Genomic DNA, 25,019 nt, shown 5'->3' on the forward strand with positions numbered 1-25,019 from the left:
GTTGGGAAACACTCTAACCCAACTCCATCCGTCTACTTGCTATCCAAGGTGGTTCCGATGTCTAGACTACAGTGTCTTCAGCCTCCTCGTCGCAAAGGATGCCACCACGGCGCAAACAGCCCCTACGAACAAACACACAGCTATAGCATTTGGGCCATCCCTCCTCGGCGCTTGACCATGATTTCCCAATTCCCTACTCTTGCCTGGCTCCAGGATGGCAAATACAACCGTAGCCAGCAATGTCCCCAAGAACTGGGGGATGGTGGTGTAAATGTTGAGAATGCCAAAGTATATCCCGGACAGCTCGCCAGAGGATGATGCCGGGGTTTCAGGCCCATCGCCCAACAAGGTGGGCGCATTGCGGTTGTTCAGCTCACGGAGTTCAGTGTCGGGGTCGTTGGATAGACGTCTGTTTCCAGTACGGCCACTCATTTTGTTGACTTCGATGCCAAGCAGGGCCGTGGGCGCCCACATGGCGATGGTCCACGGTCTATTCAGGCTGCTCGTTAGGATGGAAGCACGGTCATGGAGAAGAGTGGTGTGTGTGACTTACAGTCCGCAGAGACATACGAGTGTCGTGGCGAAGCGAAAGCTCGTGGCAAATGGCGCAAGAGACATCGAGGCCGCAAACATGATATGGCCAAAGATCCAGGTGGACAGCAAATCGGGCTTCATGTCCTCGAAGCGCTTCAGAAAACCGGCCACAGCCTGGGGCGGCCGAGCCGTGTACGGCTCTTCATCGGGCGACTTGACAAACAGCGGCAGGACAAACGACCCCGTGCAGGTGATGAAGGAGTACATGACGAGGGATTTGCTCCCTATACGGCCCATTTCACCGAGGACATCTTCCGACTGCCTCGCATCTGCGGGGATATCGTATCGGAAATAGATCTCGCCCACCCACGTCGTGCTGTAGAATAAGAATGGAAACCAGCCGATCCAGGACCAGAATTGCGCCCAGCAGATGGCTTCGATGCGAGGTGGCAGGTGGCGTACGGTAGAGTAGATTTGGCCGAGCACACCAAAGCTGCTTTGCGGCTTGGATCCCTGGCTGGACACGAGGACGCTTTCCCGGACGGCCCAGCATGTTGTTGCCGTTGTAGCTAGAATAGCCATGGCAGCAATGAGGGTGAGTTGTTGGAACTGGGTCTGGCCGAGCGTGTTGCCGAGGATTTGAACGAGGTCGATGGCTCCGGCACCATATCCCACCACATGGCCAACTGCATTCATTCTGCTTGCTGTAACGGCATGAGTAACTGCCCTTGGACGTGTCGGCGGCGGCGAGACTACGTACCCCAAGCCGCGCCGGCTTGCTGCTTCTCCAACGGCAAAGTATCGACAATCAGGCTTCTCGAACAGGACATGACTACCAAGTGTTAGCACTTGAGCGCGATATCCCAACTCAAGGCTCGAACGAGAAAAAAGGGATGCTCACCAGCATTAATAGCAAAATCTAATGCGTAAATGGACAAGACGGCCAACGCAATTGTCGGTCCCTTGGCCAACTCCTCGTCCGGCAGCAAAAGCTCCACAATCTCCTTTGTAAACCCCAGAATAATCAGGCAAACAGACACGATCAATGCTCCGATGACCATGAAAGGCCGTCTGCGCCCCCATTTCGAAGTATTCTCGTCCGAGATGACGCCGATGATGGGCTGAACGAGCAGGCCAGAGAGGGGGCCAGCAATCCATATCAGGGAAGTGTTGGATTTGGTGAGCCCGAGATTGAGAAGATAGGGCGTACAATCTACCAGAGCGGGAGGGCAGTCAGAAAGCAGGCGCTTGGGATAGACGTGTAGCAGAGGAGGGCTGGGCTGGCTGCACTTACATGTCATTTCGATACCCCATGTGAATCTACCTTGCGTGTCAACCCCCTGACGCCTTCCGTAACTTGGAGATGGCAATGAACACTCACGTTATTCCAATGGTGCAAAAATTCAGCAAGATCATACGCGTTGCCTCCGAGCGGCCCTTGATGGACGGCTGTCCCACCAAGCTGGCCATGATGAAGTCGTCCCCTGTGCAGCGGTCGCGCTGCTTGCGGTGTGGCTCGGGCTAATGCCAATCTGCCATTTGGGTTTTGGCGATGACGCTTTGTCGTTTGACGCGCCGAGTCGATAGACTTCTGCAAGCTGTCTCCAAGATTAGCGGGAGTCGAGTGTTACCAAAGTGTTCAACTGTCGGAGAGCGCATGTACTTGACACCCGTCTTCTCGACGCACCACGCTAAAGAGGAGCGTCGGCACGTCGATTGTTCAATCAATTGTGCAATTGATGGGAAGAGGAACAGGCCAAACGAGTGAAAGAGAATATAATACAATCCTGTAACGGTAGTTGCGCAAAGACAGAAATGAATTGTCTCGTGTTGGCTGGGCGCAGCCACACAATAAGGCTTCAAGCTTATGTACAGGCACGTCCTGATTCGGGCGGGTGGAGCACCAGACATTTGAACTCTTGAACTTGCGGCACTCACTGTTCGAAGCCGGCTGGGTGGGACCTGCCTAGTCAACCAGATTGACATGTTCAAACGTCAACGCGGGCCGCAGCACTGGTTACTTCAGGCGGGTTTGGCTGCGGCTGTAGAGTCACCATTGAACGCTGTTATAAGCCTTGAAGTCATGTCAACTTTTTTCAGCCGCGGTTGCTAAGACCAAAAAAAAAAAAAAAAAGGCTGGCATTGCGCGTCACGTCCAGCGCACCACGAATGGATCATATTGTATTGTATTCGTACAAATCGTCCTGTTGGTATCTTAATCTGGTCCCCTTGATTCTGCATCTGCATCTGCATCTGTCTCCCGGCTTCCGTTTATTCGCCAACCGTAACAAAATCTGGCCTCTTCATCTCCCCAGTCCTTCAATTTGTGCGAAACAAACGACTCAATTATTGTAGAGTGTTACCCGGCCCTGCCTTTTGATATTCTCGTCAAACGCCGGGCTCCCATGTCCTTCTCCTTGTCCTTGCCCAGCAAAAATGCCCTCATGAGAGGCAATGTATGCTAATGGGTGGTGGCGGAGAAGCTAGAAACAAAAGGTGAAGTAAAAGGGAATAAAAGACAGCAATTTTCGCTAACACAAATGAAAAGTTGATACAAGAACCCTGACCTGTGACGAGAGAGGGGTCGAATTGTTCTCCCCTACCAAGATATTGAGAGGCTTTGGTTCAGGGCAAAAGCAGGACTACGAGTTTTATCTTCTGCCCCAGAATACTGAAAAGTCGAAGTAAGCAAACACCGCGCCTTTCCAGAGAATGTTTTGCTTTTTCTTTCTTAAAAGGGGGAGGAAACCCATGGGGGGGGATTGAATTTGTCTACTGATCGGCCAGTTTTGCAAAGTGCTTTGACCAGATCCAGCCAACTTGATCTTTTGCGTCGTCTTGGTTCTTTGCTAGCCAGAGCTCGCCCTTTTCGGCTATGACATCGAATATCTGGGCAGCCAACGTTAGCTCAAATAGATGCACTCATATAAATCATAATGTGCCCAATTTCACGGTGAGCTTACCTCTCCAGCTTGATATGTCAGATACGGATATCCAGCTTCGTGTTTAGTGGTAGAGATATTGAATTCAAAGAGTGACGCAGCCAGCCACAACACCCTGTAGCCGTCGGAATTCTGACCACGGTCGGTGGACGACGCCCTCGACGCTCGTTGGCTATTGCCGTCATCAGGTCCGTCCGACATTGGAAGAGCCGAATGGAACAGGTTGGAAAATCGATGAGGTTCACGCTGAGTATCCTGGAGCACGTAGGCCGAGTTATAGGTTGCGCTGGAGTCGCGATGTTGCAGGACAGACGAATCTGAGCTTTGTCGGGTCATTCCAGGATCGAAACTACGGCCAGTGCTGGGTCTTGTCGAAAACATGCCGCCAGCAGCACCGGGCCGTGAGCTGCTGGCCATCTCGGGAGACTTTGGTGAAGCGGATCCTGCCTGGCTGGCCTGAATGCCGGTATAGTAGTCACGATAATAGTACTGATGTGGACTTGGCACGTTGCCATTTCCAAAGCCAGGGGTAGCGCCATGGCTTGGTGACATGGTGAATGAGCCACTGCGGCGTCCCCCAAAGTCTGGTGCAGGTAATGACGGTGCCATGTCACCATTCAAAGATTGGCCGCGACTGCGAGATTCGACATCCGAGGGCCGACACCTTGTTCGTATTGACACGTCATCCACACTCACAGAGGTTGACTGTGACGTTCTACCCCAGGTTGCTGGGTTGAGGATACCAATCTGTGCCATCTGATCGTGGGTATAGGGAAAGTCTTGCTGAAAGGTTGACACTACCGACTGCAGGTCCGGCATATCCCCGCAACCTGGCAAGACCATCTTCATCTTTTCCTTCCAAATGGCATACCAGTTCGCCTGGATATTCACAAAGTTTCCGAGACAAATGTTGCCAACTTTTTCAGTCAAAGTTGACAGCTGAGGAAGTTCCTTCTTCAATGTATCATTCAGTGCCTCGTACTGTTCGACAAGCTCCATTAGCTTGGGATCGGGTGTTTTCCCACTTCGCTTTAGCTGTTCGAACCGCTCATAGTCTATTCGCCGCTTCTGCCTCTTTTTCATGGCCAATGATGGGTTGCCATATGCTTTAATGACATGCTCAAATGGCTCAATGACGTGCTTGCGGACTTGCGCTAGATGCTCCTCCAGTGCAACCTTTTCCAGGTCGCGGACGGAAATATTAAACTGTACCCATTTACTTTCGAGTTCTGGATAGTTGCCGGGCTGAAGCCGCATAACAAGCTCAATAGACGACATGTACTGAAGGAATTCGTGGACATACGCCGACACTTGCCTCGTGTAGAATTCAACATCTCGAAGGACAACTTGAAGTCGAAGATAGTCATCCCCGAATTTTTCGTTAAGTTTCGCATAGTCTGCATCTTCTGCCGTGCGGTTGTTGGATGCCTGTAACTTGTCGACCCGCTTGCCGAAGGCTCGCGCGAAGCCGGCCCTGACGTCGGATTCTTTTCTCTTTCTGCCCACGATTTGTCCAACGAGTTCGAAATTCTTCTTGGTTTTGTTGATTTCAATAATTGCAGTTTCCAATATGTCCTTGGCTTCCATCAAGGCTTCTCGATCAGGATGATCCTGAGGCGTATGTTGGAGAAGTGTAATTATGAGATTCGGATACTTTGTGATTCTCTGCATAGGCTTGATTAACAAAGAATCCAGATCCCAGGCTGCAGTCAAGTCCTTGGCGACTTCATTGCACTCATTCAGCCAAACCTGGACTGTGGGATCTTGCTGAATTTGGATGAGTCTCTTGGCAGCTTGATCACTAGCACGAAGAAACCCTTCATGCGCCACCTTCATCTGCTCCATGTTGCTCTTGAATACCGGTCCGAGAGAAGTAGAGCGGTCTTTGGCATCGCTTGGCTCCCCAGCTGTAGCGACGGCTTGAGTTGACAGGCTTGAGTCATCCCCTGGCATATTTCTGGCACCCTTTGGAATGTACACAGCTGCAACCGCCTCCTTGAGCTCTGCGAGGAACGCGGTGTGAAAGGCAATGATTTCGTCGCTGTTTCGGAAAATGAGCTTGATCGTTTTCCCGTCGAGTTTGGGGCACGCCTCGGCAGTGCCCTTGTAGATCTCTTCCACAATATTCATGTCGCGTACGAATACAGCCTCGGTATCCACCAATTCTTTGATGACATTTCTCCTTTGACCAAGACGATGCCGTTCCTTGTCGCTAAGCTCTTCGCTGTCCTGTGAGAGCGACTTGGTATCGCTGTCTGCCGGTGTTTGTGTGCTCACATACTGATCAGTAGTCGCCAGAGATGCCGAGTCGACAGATCGAGATGTCCCGGCATTCGACATGTATTCGTCGCTTCCCCGTTCAGAGTCGAGTAGTGTGCTTTCGTATTGGGCCTGGTCGTAAAAAGTGCTCGACGTTCTGGAGTTGAGGCCAGAACCTGGTAGGGAGGTCGGAATTGGAGGAGGTTCGTGTGTCGGCGACGGAATATAGGAGACTTGGTCGCTTGTTTGGTGGGACGACAAGTAAGGAACCGAGAAGCCATTCCCTGTGTCAACCTCGGGCAGATGGTGCGAGTGGTAGTGAGTTGAAGACCGCCTTGAATCTTCAGAATCGTCAAGTCCCGACAGCCTATTGCGGCGCCTATCATGGAGAGACGACTCAGCCTTAGGGTTAAATATTTTGACATTGCCAAAGGCTGGTGATTCACGGCTGCTGGGCATCGCTGGGGATCTCATCACTTCTGAGGGATCAGTACTATCCACGGAAAAGTCTGTCCATGCAGATTGTCTACTGAATCGCTCATCCTGGCATTTCGCATTGGGGATCAGCAAGTTACTCGGGGACGATGCACCCAGACCTTGTTGTTGCTCGTAGCCCGAATGGCGTACATCGTCGCAAGTGCCAGCTTCCGATGACGCACATGTCGATGCCCTGCAGGACCCTACGTGTTGGCCAGGAAGTTGTCCAGGATAAAGTTCATGGTGTTCCCCGTCATCATCATCAGTCTCCTCCGTGCAGGTGTTTGTAAGTGCATCATCATGGTCATTGTCATGATGGCCATCTTGATTCCCATGCGTTTGGAGGTGATCCAAATCGGACTGGCAATCGGAGTCGTCCTGGGTCTCGAGCCGCGGGAAAGGAACTGTTTGGGTGTTCTCACTACCCGAAGTCGCTTGAATTTGCGAATCCGGTACCAGAGTGATTGCGGTGTCTTGCGATTGTGATGAGACAATCCCTAGGCCGTCTGGTTCTTTGTCATCGTCATCGTTGTCCACAAACGAGCCTGGCACAGCCGGATCCCGTTCGTATTCGGTTACGGGTAACGTTGGCGACGCTCGTACCGGAGACTCGTCGGGTTCATCTTCAAACGGATATCGATATTCCGTAGTACGTGAAAGGGGTGGATCTTGTTCCGGCTGAGGACTTGGAGTTTTGCCTAGCGTAACCGGGATGCCAGGGCTCGACTGTGCTTGGACAGGCAGATGCGTCTGAGGCTCAGCGTCGAACTCAGTCGTATCTGAAGTCGGCGACATTGCTGAGGGCGGCGGCTCGTCTGTGACCATCGGTGGTGATGTTTGAATAGGAAAGCTTCCAGGCAACCCCAAGGTTGGTGAATCTGGTGAAAGCACCGTTGTTTGATCTTTGTCGGTGGAAATTGTTAGAGGAGGGGGTGCTGCTACCAGAGGCTTTGTTGACTCTGCAGAGTCACACGCCTCGGGCACGCCAGGTTTGGCATCTCGGACAGGGTCGGTAGTACTAATCTCAACTGCTTCACTAGACACGGCAACAGAGTCATCCGATTTGGCGATTTCGGTAGGGGCAGCAGGTGTCAAAGATTGTCGTTTGACAGCAGTCTCTTCCGAATCACGCAGTATCTTCTCAGCAGCCGCAGTTTGCCGTGCTTCCAGAGCCTCGCTCTCACGGATCGACTTGGTGTAAGCAAGCCTTATATGCTCTCTTCTCTGTGCAAAATCTATGGGACCGATGGAAATTTTGCGAGGCCTGAAGGATGGTTCTCGCGGCTTGTCCATCCGTGCTTTTTCGGATTCCTTCAACCTAGAACTGGCTGTGCTGGCGATGGAAACCGGCTGTCGGGGTCGAGAGCTGCGCAGAGTTGGAGAGAGTTTTGGGGCAGATGAAGAAATGTATGCCTGCAGCCTTGGATTATTGCTGTTGCTGTTGCTGCTGTTTGGCGTGACCAGCCCTTGGGGAGGAGGCTTTCGGCTTGGCGTTGGCGTCTTGACCCGGGTAGCGCCAGGGCTTGTTCTCGTAGTCGGCCATCCATTCGCTTGATATTTCTTAAGTGTAGACGGGGAACTTGAGCGAGTGGAGGACGGACTCGTGGAGTTACTTGGCGCGTTGAGCTTTCGGACGGAGACGGGCAGTTTGGATGAGTGTGACGAGGGTGTATATCTTGCATTTCGAGCGGCCCGCGACGATGGTGACGACGAACCGTCATCACTATGAGCGCGGGAGTGAGGTCGTGGCCGGGAGCCCGAAGCAGTAGAGCGAGGGGTTCCTTTTCTCTGGGATGCAGGGTCGCGATACCAAGCAGTGGGCGAGCCTGCCCCGTTGCTGGGCCCAGAAAAGGTGCGATGATGTGTGCTGTGATGCTGGATGCTAGACTCCGAAGTTCTCCGCACGCGGACTCCATCAATGCCAAAACCCAAGGCGGACGCCTCGTCATGGTTCCGCAGAACCTCGCCAAATAACAAACCTGTCGACTTGCCGCCGTCAGAGGAAGTAGAAGGCACCTGGCGATGATTGAATCGTGTTGGCGGGGATGGTTTCTCCACGTCCGTATAATTCCGCGGTTTGCCGATGCGACTAGCGAATGACTGCGAGCTAGTGGAAGCATGATCGTCGACCACAAACTTGGAGTGTCGCAGCGGGAACGATGATGACCCAGCAACACTACCACCAATGCTTCTGCCACAGGCAGGCGACTGTCGTGTCTCTGGATTGGTGGCTGAGTGAGGGATGCGATGCTCCTGTGCGCTGCTCCTGGACCTAGGAGACTTTGAAACAGGAACTACTCTGTTAGGAGCAAGCGCGATGGCAGAGCCAGCGGCCATGGCATTTTGGTCAAATCGTTTCTTCAAGTCCTTCACGCTCGGTTTGCCAGCGGGCATCGCTTGGGCGAGGGTTCTATTTGCAGATACTGTCGTGTCTAAAGGACTAGAAACGGAGCGAAGGTTTGCTCGTGGCAGACTGCGTGTAGCGGGGGGGACCGCCGAGTGTTTGAGACTGGCAGTTCCATCTCCGTTGGATTGTAGGGACGCGCGAGAAGACGAGGTGGTTGCCATGGGTAGAAGGTCTAAACCTGTACTACTGTCTAGGCCACGAAAGTTTCTGTAAAAGTCGTCGGGGTCTAAGGAAGGCGAAGGGGCATGATGGTTGTCCCCAGTCGAGGCCGTCGGGTCGTGATAGGTCGTCGTTGAGTATGAATCGGGGATGTCCAACTGGTGGTACGAGAGGCCGTCGTCCTGAGTGTCGTTTCTTAGGTCACAGTCAGTGTAGGAGAGAGATTCGAGGAGGGAGTCGGTTGGGGATGGAATTGGGAGAGAAACAGGGCTGGTGTGGTGACAGAGGTTGAGGTCGTGCTCTAGATTTTGGTGGCCCAAGGCGGGAAGGCGGGTATCGACAGCATCGTCTCGAAGCTGGCCAGCATCCGGGGCCGGGTCCATGATGGCCAAGCAAGTGGCCAGGACCTGTGCATCCGGTCAGGCTGGTCAGGCTTCGTGACTGGTCGGGACACGATGAAAGACAAATGACAGTGCTCGCAGCAGCGGGCATCGATCGATACGTTGGCAGACGACGGAGGGAGAACAGAGTTGGGCCGACGGAAAGGGAAGCACCGGGTGACAGGCGCTGGTGGACTCTAGGAGGCTCGACCTTGTAGCTTGAGGCGTACGGACATGGAGTGAGGCTGCTTGATTGGAGATGAGATGGTGGCTCTAGCATTTGCGAACAGACGGGAGACGACAGGGACAACAGGGACAACAAGGACAACAGGGACGGACAGGGACGACAGGGACGACGTGGGGAGGATGGATGGGAGGGGGGCACCCGGGGCTTTCAACTGGTGGCGGTCGGAGACAGCCACGGACCAGACAGCCAGAGCGCGTAGCCAGGCACGCGCCCACATGCAGACACTGATTAGATCACGAAAATCATGTCCCCATCTTGAAGGGGAGAGGTCGGCTCGTGTGCCCAGGAGTCTGGTATACATACTACTACTATTGACTAGTACTATACATAGGGTAAAGGCTTAGCGACTCCGTACGTACGGAATCCACGTCGGGTCTGGTATGCCGCATATGCTGCAGGCCCTGGAGGGCCCTGGAGGGCGGGCACACGCAGGAGAGGGCAACATTGAAGCTCTTCTTCCCACGCACCTTGACGCACGTCGCCTCCGGCATCTGAAGGTGAAGGGATGGAACCGCACCAAATGGTCCTGGTGCATACGCCCGATTCCCAGGATCAATTGGGTTTGGGTGGTGGCACAAAGGAAGACTTATACATATGTGCATACCTAAGTACTTAAGTAGGTAAGCAGGGCAGGCCATTTGAGCACTTGACATTACCACCAGGCCCACGATGAGCCGTGCCACCATCTTTGGGCTTTGGGGCCCTGGAATCCCAGTGGCGTACTCGGTCCTCCGTAGCCGGCATGTTTATTCATCGCGGCACCATCACAAACCATGACAGGATTGAAGGACAACAAGAGACAATAGCCATGTCAAGGAAGGGTGACCCGAATGTCAGAGGGCAGCACACGGGGGCACAGGGCCAGCCAGTTATGTCATACTACGGAGTATATACAGCATGGGTTCCAACGAATGACATGAGCCTCGCACAAACAATCCCTTGACCCGGCCCTGCACTCAACTAGTTGGCTGCACCGACTGAAATTGCAACGAGGATCATCTTTCTCCTGGGCTAAGAGCAGGGCAGGATGCTGCAAGCTGGCGAATATTGTGACATGCTGTGGTGTGTTCGGCTCATTTCTGCTGCTGCTCCACCCGTCGTCTTGATTGAAATCTCGCCAAGCCGGAGGAAGGTAGGCCAAGATGGGACACAAACGGACCTAGGCCGAGGCTGCGGCTCACCTAAACAAGTGTTAATGTATGCCATGCATGTCCCTTTTAACCAAAAAATCCGAACGTGTTCTCCTGAAGCCAAGAGTAGGAGTAAATACCATGGTCGTATTCATAGTTTGATGGTTTCAATGGACTCGGATCCTTGTGTGTGAGGCTTTAATACGCCTTGCGTCTCATCGTCCTCGTATTTCTCACTGAACCCTGTTAGTGTCGGTGTGTCAAGTCAGTGCCAAATCATCAACGGTCCTTGACAACAACTAACCTGATGACGTGAACCAGTTGACAATTTTTGTAGTATAAAATGCTCCCTACAGGCTGCGGCAAGCCCTGCCCGTGGCGCACATCCGTTGGCCTCGCATTGCTGCCCAGCGCCCAACGCCTCCGTGCAATGCAAGTTGAAGGAGAAATATTGAAGGGCTGATGAACACGAGCATTCGCCAGATCAGAAGAAATTAGGGCACTAGGCACTGCATTCCAATGTTGCCATTGCCAGTCGCTCCTGCCCGTGTTGGGATTTCCGTTTTCTTGGCCTGCTCTCGACACGTCAAAACTACAGGTACGTACATACTCGGTACACATGGTAAAAAATCCCCAGGTGCGCCTATGTACTTAAGTAAGTAAATAAATACATAATAGTAGTCTCATCCTGTTGTCTTGGTCTCGCGCATAATTGACATTTCGCCGAAGCCAGGGTATCCCTCTCGACTGGCACGTTTAAGTCATTGTTTTCCTCTCTTGGCTTCTGCCCACGTTTGTTCCTATGCCGTGGCACCACGATGCCACAACAACGTGCATCGACCCGTTTGTAGGCCACGTTTTGGCGCTTTGATTAAAAGGCCAAACACGAAAACGACGAGTCATTGCCGTGCTGCAATCGAGCAGCAGTAGACTAAGAGATCGAATGATGATCGCTCTCAGCAGCCGAACCCGATGATGACCCCCCGGCAATCCCCCCATGGCCGCTACTTATTTTTAAACCCATGGACCCAGGTCCGTGGCGTCGTTTGTCATTTTCTCGCGGTAAACATTTCCGTTCCATCTCATGAGCCATCGACGACGTCTCGCTACTACGACGTGTACATACAATCAGGACGGGTATTTGAGTCCCTATCAAGAAGTAAGGGGAAATTCACTTCGGCAAACTGTCGTGCCGAGTTACGAATGCCTTTCGACGCCGGTCCAATGCAACTTGTTGATGGAACCCGCGCCGGCAAAGGTACCACTCGCGGTTGGAAGCAGTTTCAGGCCGTTGTTTTACTACAACGGTAGAGCGGTCGTCGATGCGACACCAAGGACTCAAACGTGTGACAAGGGAGGGCTCTCTCCCCACTCATGTTTTTGCTGATGGAGGAAGCCGAACAAAAACAACACGCCCATCGTTCGAGATACTATCGTAATATCGTTAATGGCCGCCTTGGTCGAGTCAGCCGCTTTGGGACAAAGACGAGGACACGATTATTGACCAATCTCGCCAATCACAAGGTTGGCAACGCCCTGGCCAGCCGAGCAACGGCTTTCATCCTGTGTTTGCACGACGTTTCATCAAAAGATTCTGGCCAACGCTGACAATAAACCCGCAATCAACTGAGGCATTGTGTCACATGGCAATACATTGTTGCGGGTAGTAGTAGTAGTACTCGGTATTACGGCTGGGCCTAACTTGACGTGCCTACACATTCGACCAGAGGCAGACGCGTCGGTGTTGGACGCAGCTCCACGGAAGCTTAACCATGAGCTGCCATGGTGCTGTTGCACAAAGTCCCTGGCCACAGTGTGGCAGTTGACCATTGACAGCTTATTCATCGTGTGCTGACCTTAATCTAACCACTTAACTACTAGCTGCCATTCCGTAAACGGGTAGTCGATATCTCCGCAATCCCGCCCAGTTAATAGAGCTTTCTCCAGTCCAGTGACAGATTGGACACTAGCGCCTCGACGCCTAGCACTACTACTAGTACTAGTAGTTCCGTGTGGAACACTGTACCTGTACGGGGTGGAAACGACGATTCAGATTGTCACCGGAGTCCTCATAGTCCTGCTTGAAAATTGTCAACCCATTTGCCCTGCATCATCTTGGATCAAAAGGTTGACACCATGCAGAGTTGAGGGTCTCTAAGTGCTTTGACAGCAGCTCCGTCTCCAACTTTTTGTGTCGGTCAATTAATTGAACCAACTTTGTCTCCAGACTGTATGTACTCCGTACCCGCGAAGCCACACCCGCCGCGCACAGACAATGATACCAGCCACATTGACTGGACATTGACCGGACATCGAACCCACTGCTGCCACCCGCCAGTTGCCAATCCATTTGTGGCTTGAACTGGCTTCACTTTTGATTAGCCAAACACCATTCGAAACAAACGCGTGTAAGTTGGCACTGTCGGCCAGTTCACCATCTTGTGACGCCGCCCACATGCCGGGCTCGTGAGGTAATGACTTCTGGACGAAAGCGAAAGCGCCATGAGCGAGACGCGTCAAATTCGGACAACGGCGTCGCGGCTTGCGACGGACCCGTCAGGAGGGATCTCCTACGACACGCTTATACTACCGTATTAACTCTGCGGGAGTATGCCTTGCTCAAACTTCCAACCAGTTCCAGACTGCGTCGAAAAAAGATCAGTTCTCTCGGCAAGGGTACTTCCGTCAGTGAACTGGAAGCAGCCGTTTCCGAATTCCTGGATTCAACATTAATCTGCGACTCCAAGGCCATTTTGCAGACCGACAATGCCTCTTACGCACAGTGGTTGTCATTTTCGCAAAATGGAGACGAGTCGCATGTGACTATATCGGGTGACTTGCCCGAATCCGAGAACACGCTATCAGAGGTTTGTATCATTGGGCCTCACCGAACCTTTGGAGTTGTACTGTTGCTGATTGGGCGGGCTAGCTCGTGGACTTTGCCATATGGTCCCATTTCAATAGGCAGAAGACGCCAGGTGCATGGCCGAAACACCTTCTCTGTGATGGATACCGTAAACGAACCAAAGAGGGTGATCCTCAAAACACTTCCATCCCAGGTGTGTGGAGGGAGTATCCGAATCATCACGCTGCGGCCTTGAGACGACAGCCTTGGCCGCAGGTGCTGGCATTGCTGGGTCATTCGGGACAGAGAGTCATGGTTGATCTTCTCATTGAACGCTCCATTTTTGTAACAATTGACGCAGGAATTGGCAACTACTACCAGATAAGCGGTAAGTCAGGACGAACGGTGCGGTGAAATACGCAATTCCACACAGAGCCAGCCCTAACGTTGGCCAGGCATTCCCCTCTCCGAGTTGCAATTTGGCGGTAACCGTAGTAGCTCCAACGAGCCTCGCAAATCGTCAGACATCTCACTGGTAAGAAGCCGCATATTCTATGCAAGGCCAGTTCTCACAGCGCGCGGCCGGGTTCGGCATGGTTTCAAATCCATTCGTAAGTTGGCCCCCCTGCTTCTTCCCCAGCATTCTTGGAGAACGTCGCTTAATAGATTAGATGTTCTCAATCGGTGTTGCGCCGGCAAAGATGACGGGACGAGTCACCATGCCGAAAAATTGAACGCGAGCACGACCAAGCTCACTATGTATATGTTTCCAAGACAGTTTGGGTTACACAATGTCTTCACTTCCAACGTGAACGTCTCGGAGACAGCGCAAAAGTTTCAAGACTACACCTCGCGGGAGGAGGAGATCAAAGAGTTTACCAAAGATCCTAACCATTGCTCAAAGGATGGGACACCAAAGCTGCCCAAGCGTCTAAGGGGGGAAGCCTGGCGCCTCATTCAGAGACTTCAGGTACTCCATAGCCGCTGTTCATACGAAGAACTTCTAAGACACTACTGCCCTTCTCAGATTGGCGGATCGCGGGCCCATGAATCCTCTTTTCCGCTGGACGAAAGATCCCAGGTGACGGACCTTGACAAAGGGCAACGCAGAATAGAGCCGTCAGCCCCTGTTGCGACCAACGACCGTCAGCAGATAATCCCGACGCCCAAGCCGCCGCTGGGTGGCTTTCAATCCAACTCAGTGGTTGAGTTAGCGACTTCATCCTCCCAGGTATCTGCATTTTGCCAGGCAGCTCTGACACATATCGTACCCAACGATTTCTGGGGCACAGGTGAAACCCTTTCCCACAACAAGGCCATGTTCCTTCGCAGCGTCGACCACTTTATCAGACTTCGGCGATTTGAGACCATGACCTTGCACGAAATATACCAAGGGATGAAGGTATGCTTGTATACTGCATGCGGTGAGATGAGAATTAACCTATTGGCGCTAGACGGCTCACATCCCATGGCTACAACCTCCAGGCGTGGGGACCCAAAAAGCCAGCCTGACTGACATAAAGAAACGCTGCGAGCTCTTTTACGAATTTTTGTATTATTTATTCGATTCATTACTGATACCACTCATCCAAACAAACTTTTATGTCACAGAGTCCAACACCCACCGCTACCAAGTGTTTTATTTCCACCACGATGTTTGGCGCCGTATCGCAGAACCAACTCTGTCGGTTATGAAGTCGGACATGTTCGAGGAGATGACAATCACCAGCGCCAATGAAATTCTTGAATCCAGGGATCTAGGATTCAGTCAAATTCGGCTGCTTCCCAAGGGACAAAAATTGCGACCAATTATGAATCTGCGCAGGAGACAACCCACTAGAACAGCGGCTAAGGTTCTGAAGCGCAGCATCAACTCCTTTCTTGGGCCAGTCCACACGGCTTTGAAGTTTGAAAAGGTATGCATGATTGCCACCAGATCGGATTGCTGCAAAACAATACTTACTGGCTGTAGATGACGAACCCGCAACGACTAGCATCATCGCTGTTCTCCGTCAGCGACATGTATGCCAAACTCAAGATGTTTAAACGTTCTCTCCCCAGTGGATCGAGCCAGTTATTTTTCGCCAAGGTCGACGTCCAGTCCGCCTTCGACACCATCCCCCAAGACGCCATCATACAACTCATGAAATCCATACCAAGCCAGCAAGGATACACCTTCACCAAACACGCAGAAGTGCAACCCGGCGAGCGGGCCATGATGGCACCAGAAAAGACTGCCACCAAAGCAATTCGGCGATGGCACGCATCCGTCCTTGCTCGGGACATGCCACCGTTCGTGGACCGGCTCCGGCATGGCCTAGCAAGTAAGAAGAGAAACACTGTTTTTGTCGACCGCGTAGCGCTGGAAGGTTGGGATACGGAATCGCTTCTTTCCCTGTTAGCCGACCATGTTCAAAGAAATTTGGTCAAGATTGGCAAGAAGTATTACCGTCAGAAACGGGGGATACCGCAAGGTTCGGTGTTATCCTCGTTTCTGTGTAATTACTTTTATGCAGACCTGGAGAGAAAGCACTTGGGCTTTCTTCTGAGCCCGGATTGCTTATTGATGAGGCTCATTGATGACTTTTTGCTCATCACACTCGATAAGAACAAGGCTGTGCGGTTTGTCGAGACGATGCATCGCGGAGTTCCCGAGTATGGGGTGGAAGTTAGTCCCGGAAAGACGCTGGTCAATTTCGACATGCAGATTGATGGTAAGCCCGTCTGCAAAGCTGGCACAACGGGATTCCCGTACTGCGGAACACGGATCGACGACAGGTCGTTGGACATTACCAAGGACGTAGAGGCGAAGGCTGCCATTTGTAAGCCGTCTAGAAACCTATTTTCAAAAAGAATCAGCTAACACGCGCAGGTGTGTCGAACTCATTGACAGTGGACTATGGACGATCAGCAGGGCAAAACTTTCAGAGAAAAGTTATCAGTACGGAACCGTCCGTTCCCTGTCATTGTCAAGCGCTAATGTTTTAAACAGATGCTTTCAAGATCCAGTCGCACCTCATGTTCTTTGATACATCGCACAATGCTCCACGGACTGTGCTTGATTCTTTGCGTGGTGCGTTTGCTGAGACGGCGCGCAAAATGTGGGCGTACATACGATGTTTGCCAAAGGGACGGCAGCCAAGTACGGCGCTGATTACTCGTATGTAGCACCATGACGACCCCCCCCCCCCCCCCCCCGGTTTCTCTCTTCCTGTCAATACCTCTATCCCGTTTCTTCTCTTCCTTCCCCTCTCCTCCCATTTTGTATTTCTTATTTTTTGTACTTGCGCTGCTTACATAATATAGGCACTATTTTAAAAGTTTCTGAAGTTGCATTCTCGATTATATCGAGCAAATCGAGAAAGTTGCGATATCCCGAGTATTCGTGTTGTATCCACAAGGGACAAGTCATGAGGTACTTTCTGTTGCGTCGTACCGTTTGTGATGAATGAGACTAATCTGTGGCAGTGCTGCTTATGATGCCTTTTTGGACGTGCTAGGCAAGAAACAGGCTAATTACGGTCCTGTTATTGCATGGTTGAAGGCACAGAATAAAAAGTCATCTGCCACGTGACGGGTTACGGAGTGAGTGTCTAACTACAACTACCAGTATGATATGAGCCTACCTACCGGGCCTGTAATACGGAGTATGTATAATCAATCGATCTACCTATGAATAATGCTATCCGCTATGCAATGCTGTGGATGTCCGATAAAACAATCTTAATCGCCTATAACGCAATTCCAACTTCCCACCAGTGCTTCGCAGGATACCATTTCGGCAAATGATCCCGATCCCACCGCCACCAGTGATCCTCTGGATGTCCAAATCCCATATATCGCAACGGTGAAATGGGAACCGGCTCAAACATCCACAGCCCAGTAGACGCCACATCATCTATGAAAAACGGCGCAGTCATGTAAAGCCAAGCAAGGCAGAACAGCCCATTGCCCAGCTGTCTAACAATTCTCGGCGAACTACCCATGGTTCTTCGCAAACAGAGAGCCAGTCGTTGCTGCAAAACGATCCCAATACCTTGCAGCAGGAAGAACACCATTGATCGCCAAGGCTTGGTGTACGGAATCGAAGAAACACTCCCTGCCGCGTGCATGAGTCCCGACTGGATGAAGGACGCGAATAAGCCGACTGCATCGGCGGTCTGTGTGCCTCGCTTGATGTATCCATTTTGCAGGAGATATATGGATGGACCGAGGAATTCTAGCCTGAATGTCTGATGCCACCATGCACCCCACCATCCTGCCAGTCCACGGTTGAATATCTCTGACACGGAGCCAAACGTAGATGCATAGTGCCATAGGGCGGCGCGGGAAGGGAAGAATGTCTTCAAGAAGTAGTATTGGGCCACGTCGTTCAGATTGAACACGGCGTTGATGGCGGCCCATATCCCCACGAGGGACATGCATTCTCTGTAGAGGAGGAGCAGAGGTGAGTTGGGGTGAGGTATGTGCGGCCCGTGTATGAAGTAGGGATCCTTCATCATCTGGACAGAGAGAAGGTCGAGGATGAGGTAGCATGATGCGATGCGAGCGAGGCGGCTGGTTAGGAGCTGGGCTTCGCTGAGGGGGATGGCGTGGCCGCCTGGGGTTTTTTGAGGGATACTGGTGATGCTGACGGGCGAGGAGTGCTGGATGGGCCGCGGGATTGGCGGCCGCGGGATTGATGCTATGGCGTAGTTCCAGCCTGGATGGTTAGCTGCTTTCTTTGTACAAAAGTACGGAGAAGATGGGATGGGATGCGATTAAAGGTCTCGGTAAGAATACGTACCTGCACCACGGAAACTGAGTGAGAGGTCCAGCGCCCAGCCTAGGCGGTCCAAGAATGTGCCCTTCTCAGGAAATGTCTGCCAGATATAATAATGCTCGTCCTTTTCCTTTTCGTCATTGGCTCCGTCGCAGTCGCCGTACGAGACTGCAACCGCGTTTTGCTTTCGTTGTCGTAGCCCATCCTCACCCACATGCTCATTATCCGCCTTCAGGTTCCCATTCTCACCCTTCACAGTCTTCTTCCCAAGCTTGACCTTGATGACCCTTGCGGCGTCAAACTGCGGCCGCCTCCAAATCAGCAAATTCATCGTCAGTATAGTCCCCCAAGTCGCCATCAGCCCCACGACGTATGCACAGGCAAAATTAGTACTCGAGGCGGTTTGTGTGACATGGACATTGAAGCAAATGACAAATGCCATGACCAACCACCTCGTCTGGTACACCCACGGCCTCGAGGTATGCGGAATGGTCAGCCACAATGTAGGGACAACAGATGTCCCCAGGATACTAAACGGAATCAGCAGCGGCTTGGCTCGACCATCGTTCAGGGCGTCTAGAAACGCTGTGCGATATGCTGTGCGCACAGCAACGTCGAGGCGGTCCATAGTCGGAAGAGTCGTGAGGGTGATGGGATTCACGGCTTGAGTGCAGCTGTGCTCATCGTACATGGGAGGGTTATGGAAGACATGGAGCCCGACGGGGGATGCTCCAATGTCTCAAAGGTGATGTGGTCGCGTGCATATATAATTTTTTTCTGGCCTTGAGCCTGCAGGTACAAACTCCGTCGTGGGTGGCGCGTGGTGTTTTGTGAAAATTGACAAAGCGGTGTCCAGGCCAGTAGGGCATTAATTATGTCGGGATATCTCAGGCTGCTTGATTGGGCACCAGGGATTCAAGCCATATCTGTGGACGGCAATGTGGACATTGAATGCAGTACTACTATTCATTGTTGCACAATGACGTTTTGGATGGTTGAATGTTGATCGTTACTTTAGTACAAGTACTTTATGCTTGGCGATGCTGTAAGGAGTAGGTGGTCTCAGTTGCTGTACTCTAAGTGAACATCAATGGCGCACATGTACACCCAGCCAGTGTGTGTACATCTAAGTGCGCTCTGGCTGGAGCGTTAGAGGCGGAAATTTGCCAAAAGCTATAGGTACTTAAGTACTTAAGTAGGGAAGGGAAGCTCCCGTAGTCCAGGGGCTTCAGCAATTGGCTTTGGAGGCATATGTACCGCGTCCCAGGACCTGCGACCGCCCACGCGCCACTGACCATGCGCCAGCAGACCCCTGTGCCCTTCCTTGATCCTGCCGCACCGGACGTCATCTACATGCATCTGTCACCGTGCCGGCCGCAATACCTCCATCCAACCAGCATCATGCGTCCCTCCTCACTCTGTGCCTACCAAGCTTCTTCCACTTTGGCTACACACAGCATCACTCACCCCAATGAAGCTTGCAAGTTGACTTGCCTGCTTTCTCCTCGCTAGACGACATGGACCGTCTCCCGAGAGAGCTGATAGATGCCATTCTGCAGCAATGCATCGCCCAGGGACATAAGAATAAGAACGCCGTCCTCAATCTCCGCCTCGTCTGCCGCTTATTCGATAGGATCTTGAAGCCGTCTGTTTGCTGCACCCTTGGACTGGACTTTTCCCGAATGAGCCGAGCCAGTCACCTGCGCCGACCTGATGTAGATGCCCTTCAGACCATCGGCTATCACTGCAAGAGCCTGTACATTGACATGATGGTTCTTCGAGATGAGAGCATGCCTCCCCTTGCGCCCTCCCCGTCCCCTCTCTTCGGCATCTTGGCTAACTCTCCTGTAGTGGAAGTTGAATTTCTCGAAACAGTCTTTGCCCGAATCCCTTCCATGACAGACTTTTGCCAAACCATGCATAAAAAGTACTGCATGAACGTAACCTCCTTTACCGAAATCGAATACTTGAGCATGGTCGAGACGATGCTCTTCTATTGCCGTGGCGTCGACGGCCTCCGCCTCACCCTTCCATTCCAGCTAGTTGGACGGCACTGCAACGCGGCGACCATGATCCTCGCCAACACGCTCAAAGCCTTTGCATCGCGCCCAGAAGAAGACTCGGCCAATCTCAGAACTCTTGTGCTCGAAAATGTCACCGACGTTGCCATATGCCACCTCTGGATGAACCCGAGCGATGTCATGAACATCATGGCTGTGGTGGCAGTATTAGAGCACTTGGTCATGACCCTGCGACGACACGACATTGAGCCTCATCGAGCAGGTTTGTTTGGCTCTTGCCTGTGGGACCTGATTGAGCATGCCGACTCTCTCAGATCGCTCTGCCTCGTAGGAACGGATCACGATGATCGTCCCCCGCGGGGTTTGAAGCAAACCAAGTTTTGGCAAATGCCGGTTGAGGATTGGAGGGCACGTTCTCTACCGGCACCGCGAGTTCATTTTTCCAATCTGACCAGCCTCGAGCTGAAGCGAATGGAAATTTTGCCAGAATGTTTTCTGAAGGCAATGGAGGTATTTGGTGAAACTCTAGAAGAACTCTACCTAAACGAAGTGTACCTGAAGACGGAGCAATCGCAAACCTGGAACCAGAACTCTTCAAAAGTCCTCTGGACCGGCATGCCCAACCAACGGCCAGCGGAGGACTGCAAGTGGATGGCCATGTCACTGCGGGCCACCCTATCTCGACTACGAATTTGTCGAGCGTCCTTCCTTGCCTACGATCACTACCTTCGAGAAGAAATGTCCACTCAGCCGCAGCCCGAATTTGATCTCATCGACCCGTGCGGCCTGGGCCGCAGCGTATCCCAGCGATTTGTCGAAGTCGTCATGGGCATTCGCCAACCCAACCTGCCTTCAGGAAGTCCAGTCGAGTTCTTGCCCCATGACGCCAACGACAAGCTCGTACACGTACTCAAGCCCAGAACCCGGCCATTGCGTGTTGATGAATACGATACAAACGCCCACCAAACTGCCGTGGATAATACCACTTCAGAATGGCAAAAGCGCATTGATGGTATATTTCATAATTGCAATTCTGGGACTCTGGATGAACTACATTATATTGCCGAAAAGGCTTGTCAAGGCATGAATGAGATTCATCGAAGACGGAGTGAGTGGACAGCTGGAAATGGCATGGCCAACGAGTACGTTGACAATTTGTTTAATATTCCGACAATGGAGGATTCAAGGGATGCAGTATAATGTCCACCATGGGGCCTGTTAAGATGGTGGGAGGCAAAAAGCACGAGCCAGATCAAGTACCTGGTTATCACGCTAAAGGCTTTATACTAATGGATAAATGTATTCTACCACAAGTTGTAAACAGGGGGGGTGGGAGGAGGGGCGGCAGAGGGTAATAGGAAGTTGCATAGCGGCGTCTTGCTCTTTTTTTGTTACTATTTTGTATCAGGCTCTAGTCACAGGTTGACCCAATTTGTCGTGTATGGCATGAGAAATAGCTGAGCGGTGTTGCGACGCCATGTCCATATATATATAGAATATATGTATCAATCGTGACTAATTCCATGGAAACAAATGAACTATGCTCGTTTCTGCCAACAGACTGTGCGATGCGTTTGAATATCCAACTTGATTTTGCGACGATGCCTTGCAGATTGTTGTGCCTTTGGCTCTGTCTGCCTCTAACTCTAATTCATAAACCCGTCATGTTTTGTCTTTTGCCGAAGCGAAAAAAAGAGGGAATCACGCTAAAGGGAAAAAAAGATTCACTTCTTCATTGTCCGTTGACACCGTTGGAGAGCCCGTTCTTGGCGGACTCGTTGACGGCAAGCTCGAGGGCCTGGAGCACGTCGTTCTTGAGGTCCTCGGCATCTTCGACACCGCAGCTCAATCGGACAAGGTCGTCAAAGACGCCGACGGCCTCTCTTTGGTCACGGGGAATGCCGGCGTGCGTCATGCTGCTGGGCAGCTCGACGAGGGACTCGACTCCGCCCAGGGACTCGGCGAGGGTGAAGATCTTGGTGACCTGGCAGAAGCGCTCGGCAGCAGCGTGGCCGCCACGGATACGGAAGGACAACATGCCACCGCCCATGCCGTCGCGGTGCTGGCGGACGGCAATGGCTCGGTGGGGGTGGGAGTCCAGGCCGGGGTAGTTGACGGCAATGACGTGAGGAGAGCCCTCGAGGGCGTGGCCGACGGCGGTAGCGTTGCGGGTGGCCTCGCGAGCACGAAGGTGAAGGGTCTTGAGGCCGCGGTGGGCGAGCCACGAGTCGAATGCCGAGGGGACGGCGCCAATGGCATTTTGGAGGAAGGAAAGACGCGTCTTGAGCTCGTCGCTGTTGAAGGCGGCTACGCCCATGACGACGTCGCTGTGGCCATTGATGTACTTGGTGACGCTGTGGACGACGATGTCGGCCCCGAGGTCAAGAGGGTTCTGGACGTAGGGCGACAAGAAGGTGTTGTCGACGACGACGAGGATGCCATGCTTGTGGGCCTCGGTGACGACGGCGCGGATATCGACGAGGCGGAGAGTAGGGTTGGAAGGGCTCTCGATCCAGACGAGGCGGGTCTGATCGTTGATGTGCTCGCTGATGTCGACCTCAATCTCGGGGGTGAAGGTGACCTTGACGCCGTGGGCCTTGGCGACCTGGGTGAAGTAGCGATGGGTGCCGCCATAGACGTCGGAGACGGAGATGACATGGCTGCCGGCGGCCAGGCTCTGCAGGATAGTGGCGGTGGTTGCGCTGCCAGAGGAGAAGGCTAGGGCGTAGCGGGCATGCTCGAGGGCAGCGACAGCCGTCTCAAAGTTGGTCCGGTTGGGGTTGGAGGAGCGCGAATACTCGTACTCGCCGACAGGCTTGCCGACAGCCGTCTGGGCGAAGGTCGTGGAGAGGGAGATGGACTCGATGACGGCGCCGGTGTGAGGGTCGTGGGGCGAGCCGGCATGGACGGCGAGCGTGCCGAAGGCGTGCACGGGTGTCGGGGGACGCGGGGGCGTCGAGACGGGGTCAGAGGTGACGGGAGGCGACATTTTGACTGCGTGACGGTGATGTGCGTGCGTCTCCCTCGATTGGAGTCTGGTGATGGCAGGGCGCGGTGGATGGCTGCTGATGAAGTCCTGGCTCTCTCTTTCCTCTTGCGCTCCTTGCCCTTGCCCTTGGCTTGGCTTTTTTTTTCCTTTTCTTTCTTTTTTAGGTCTGGCGGCGCCAGAGCTGATATGATAAGCGGAGGGGCAGCAAGCAGCAATGGAGGGGCCGTTTCCGTCGGAGGACTGGCAGTGTTCAATGTTCAATGTTGGCCGAGTGAGACAGCAGGTTGTGGACAGCGTCAGCCAGGTCTTCTCGGACAGGAACGGCTCACACTCGCAATGAGTACTTAAGTAGTGCACAGGAAGTGAGGACAACAGGAAAGATGTATCGTCAGAGGACAGATGGAATTTTCCAACTGGAACTAGAGGGGCTGCTCGTGGTGGAGTCCCCCCGTTGGTATATATATGTATGCAAGTGGGATTGAGTAATACTACTAGTACTCCGTAGCACTACAGCAATGCCTAATGCCTGGCCGGCCAGGGCAGGCATAGCAAGTGAGACGGCGCAAACAATGACGGGTTTTGAGTTCCACTTGGGGGCTGCGATCCACCGCGTCAAGCTCTGCCGTCACCACGTTTAAAATTGTGTCATCAAGCCCCGAGCCCCGAGGCGCCCAACATTGAAGCTAAACGGAGCGCTTCCGGCGTGATTGGTAATTTTTGTGATTACTACCGGTTGACGTCTTCTGCCGCCTGGCGCTAGCTAGAGGACCGGTACGCCCCTTGGCTGCACAGATCGACATGCCGACTGTTGGCGCGGATTTCCGCACCGAGTTTAAACATCCGCCAGCCCATGGAACCTTCCATTTATGTGCATAATTCCCATCTGGCATGCAGGAGCGACCAAATGACAAAGCAATATTGGACAACCCCATCACTGGCACACCGCATTCTGCAGTTCCTACCACTTAAGTAATTGGCAGCTCGGCTTGCAGGGGGATTAGGTCATACATAAGGGTAGGCATCATTGATTGCTCCGCCACCCCTCCAACTGCGCTTTCTCGGAATGGATGCCGTCCAGCTTGGATGAGCAATCACATTGCTTTCTGCACGCCCTTTTCCTGAGCTGAAAGAGCATAAGAGAGAGGGGGATGCATCACAGTACCGCACCTCTGTCCAACTCCTCATTGGGTACGCCGATGCTCGACAAGATCCGTGTCCAACTCTGGCCAGTTTGCTTGCACGCCTTCCTTCTCTGGATCGCTGAAGCTTTTATTACTATTGACGTCTTCAGTGATTTCTCCGCCGACTGCCTCACACACCCAGCACAAGCAAATCACCATTCAGGCTGATGAGGCACGGGCAGCAACGGCTCATGGTCGGAACCGAATGCGTCTTCTCTTGCATTACTATTACTGAGCACATTAGTCTAGGGAAGGGTACATATGTACGATGAAGCGACACGCGAGGGCATCACGTGGCACCCCTAGTCTAGGGCAGAATTTGCCTACGAACAAGTACACATTACCTATTAGGTACCTATGGGCAGGTAGGTGCAGGAAGGTACAAAGAATGTAAGCAGGCTACTTAAGGCATATGGCCATCGCGCCGTGTCCTACAAGATACTAGTTGGTAATCGAGACATATTGACTCTACTACTCCGCATACCTGCGTAGACTGCATGTATCTTGCATTTTCCTTCAATGTTACGAGGTCCAGTCTCAGAGCGGTGATGCAAGGAACTACCTCTAAGTACTTAAGTAGGTAGGCCGCCAGTAGGTGCGTGGATTCCGTGGCCACCGATAGGCTACCAATGGCCGCCGCAGTGCGTGGCTGTGCTCCGCAAGCACATGCTATCGTCTCTAGACCT

The 25,019-nt window shown here is 52.7% G+C and overlaps 6 protein-coding genes across 6 annotated transcripts; 2 read left to right on the forward strand and 4 right to left on the reverse strand.

Moving 5' to 3' along the window:
• Positions 1-66: 66 nt before the first annotated feature.
• On the reverse strand, positions 67-2,004 carry MAA_03910 (sucrose transporter; the record flags this gene model as incomplete). The annotated part of the gene is made up of 5 exons (XM_007821908.1): positions 67-490; positions 554-1,238; positions 1,295-1,366; positions 1,436-1,818; positions 1,916-2,004. 5 exons carry the CDS (start codon positions 2,002-2,004, stop codon positions 67-69), a joined length of 1,653 nt encoding a protein of 550 aa, XP_007820099.1.
• A 1,302-nt stretch (positions 2,005-3,306) lies between these two features.
• On the reverse strand, positions 3,307-9,161 carry MAA_03909 (Rho guanyl nucleotide exchange factor; the record flags this gene model as incomplete). Its single annotated transcript, XM_007821907.1, has 2 exons — positions 3,307-3,423; positions 3,498-9,161. The coding sequence occupies 2 exons, from the start codon at positions 9,159-9,161 to the stop codon at positions 3,307-3,309; spliced, it is 5,781 nt and encodes a 1,926-aa protein (XP_007820098.1).
• A 3,848-nt stretch (positions 9,162-13,009) lies between these two features.
• Positions 13,010-16,954, forward strand: MAA_03908 (telomerase reverse transcriptase; the record flags this gene model as incomplete). Its single annotated transcript, XM_007821906.2, has 10 exons — positions 13,010-13,402; positions 13,465-13,768; positions 13,836-13,991; positions 14,052-14,782; positions 14,835-15,296; positions 15,353-16,202; positions 16,253-16,321; positions 16,373-16,540; positions 16,687-16,795; positions 16,849-16,954. The coding sequence occupies 10 exons, from the start codon at positions 13,010-13,012 to the stop codon at positions 16,952-16,954; spliced, it is 3,348 nt and encodes a 1,115-aa protein (XP_007820097.2).
• Positions 16,955-17,111: 157 nt separating this feature from the next.
• MAA_03907 (uncharacterized protein) lies at positions 17,112-18,833 on the reverse strand (the record flags this gene model as incomplete). The annotated part of the gene is made up of 2 exons (XM_007821905.2): positions 17,112-18,082; positions 18,167-18,833. 2 exons carry the CDS (start codon positions 18,831-18,833, stop codon positions 17,112-17,114), a joined length of 1,638 nt encoding a protein of 545 aa, XP_007820096.2.
• Positions 18,834-19,659: 826 nt separating this feature from the next.
• Positions 19,660-21,363, forward strand: MAA_03906 (uncharacterized protein; the record flags this gene model as incomplete). Its single annotated transcript, XM_007821904.1, has 1 exon — positions 19,660-21,363. The coding sequence occupies one exon, from the start codon at positions 19,660-19,662 to the stop codon at positions 21,361-21,363; it is 1,704 nt and encodes a 567-aa protein (XP_007820095.1).
• A 532-nt stretch (positions 21,364-21,895) lies between these two features.
• Positions 21,896-23,152, reverse strand: MAA_03905 (cystathionine gamma-lyase; the record flags this gene model as incomplete). Its single annotated transcript, XM_007821903.1, has 1 exon — positions 21,896-23,152. The coding sequence occupies one exon, from the start codon at positions 23,150-23,152 to the stop codon at positions 21,896-21,898; it is 1,257 nt and encodes a 418-aa protein (XP_007820094.1).
• Positions 23,153-25,019: the final 1,867 nt, after the last annotated feature.

This window comes from Metarhizium robertsii (assembly GCF_000187425.2).
Source record: "Metarhizium robertsii ARSEF 23 chromosome Unknown MAA_Scf_5, whole genome shotgun sequence".
In the NCBI taxonomy this organism is placed as follows: Eukaryota; Fungi; Ascomycota; class Sordariomycetes; order Hypocreales; family Clavicipitaceae; genus Metarhizium; species Metarhizium robertsii.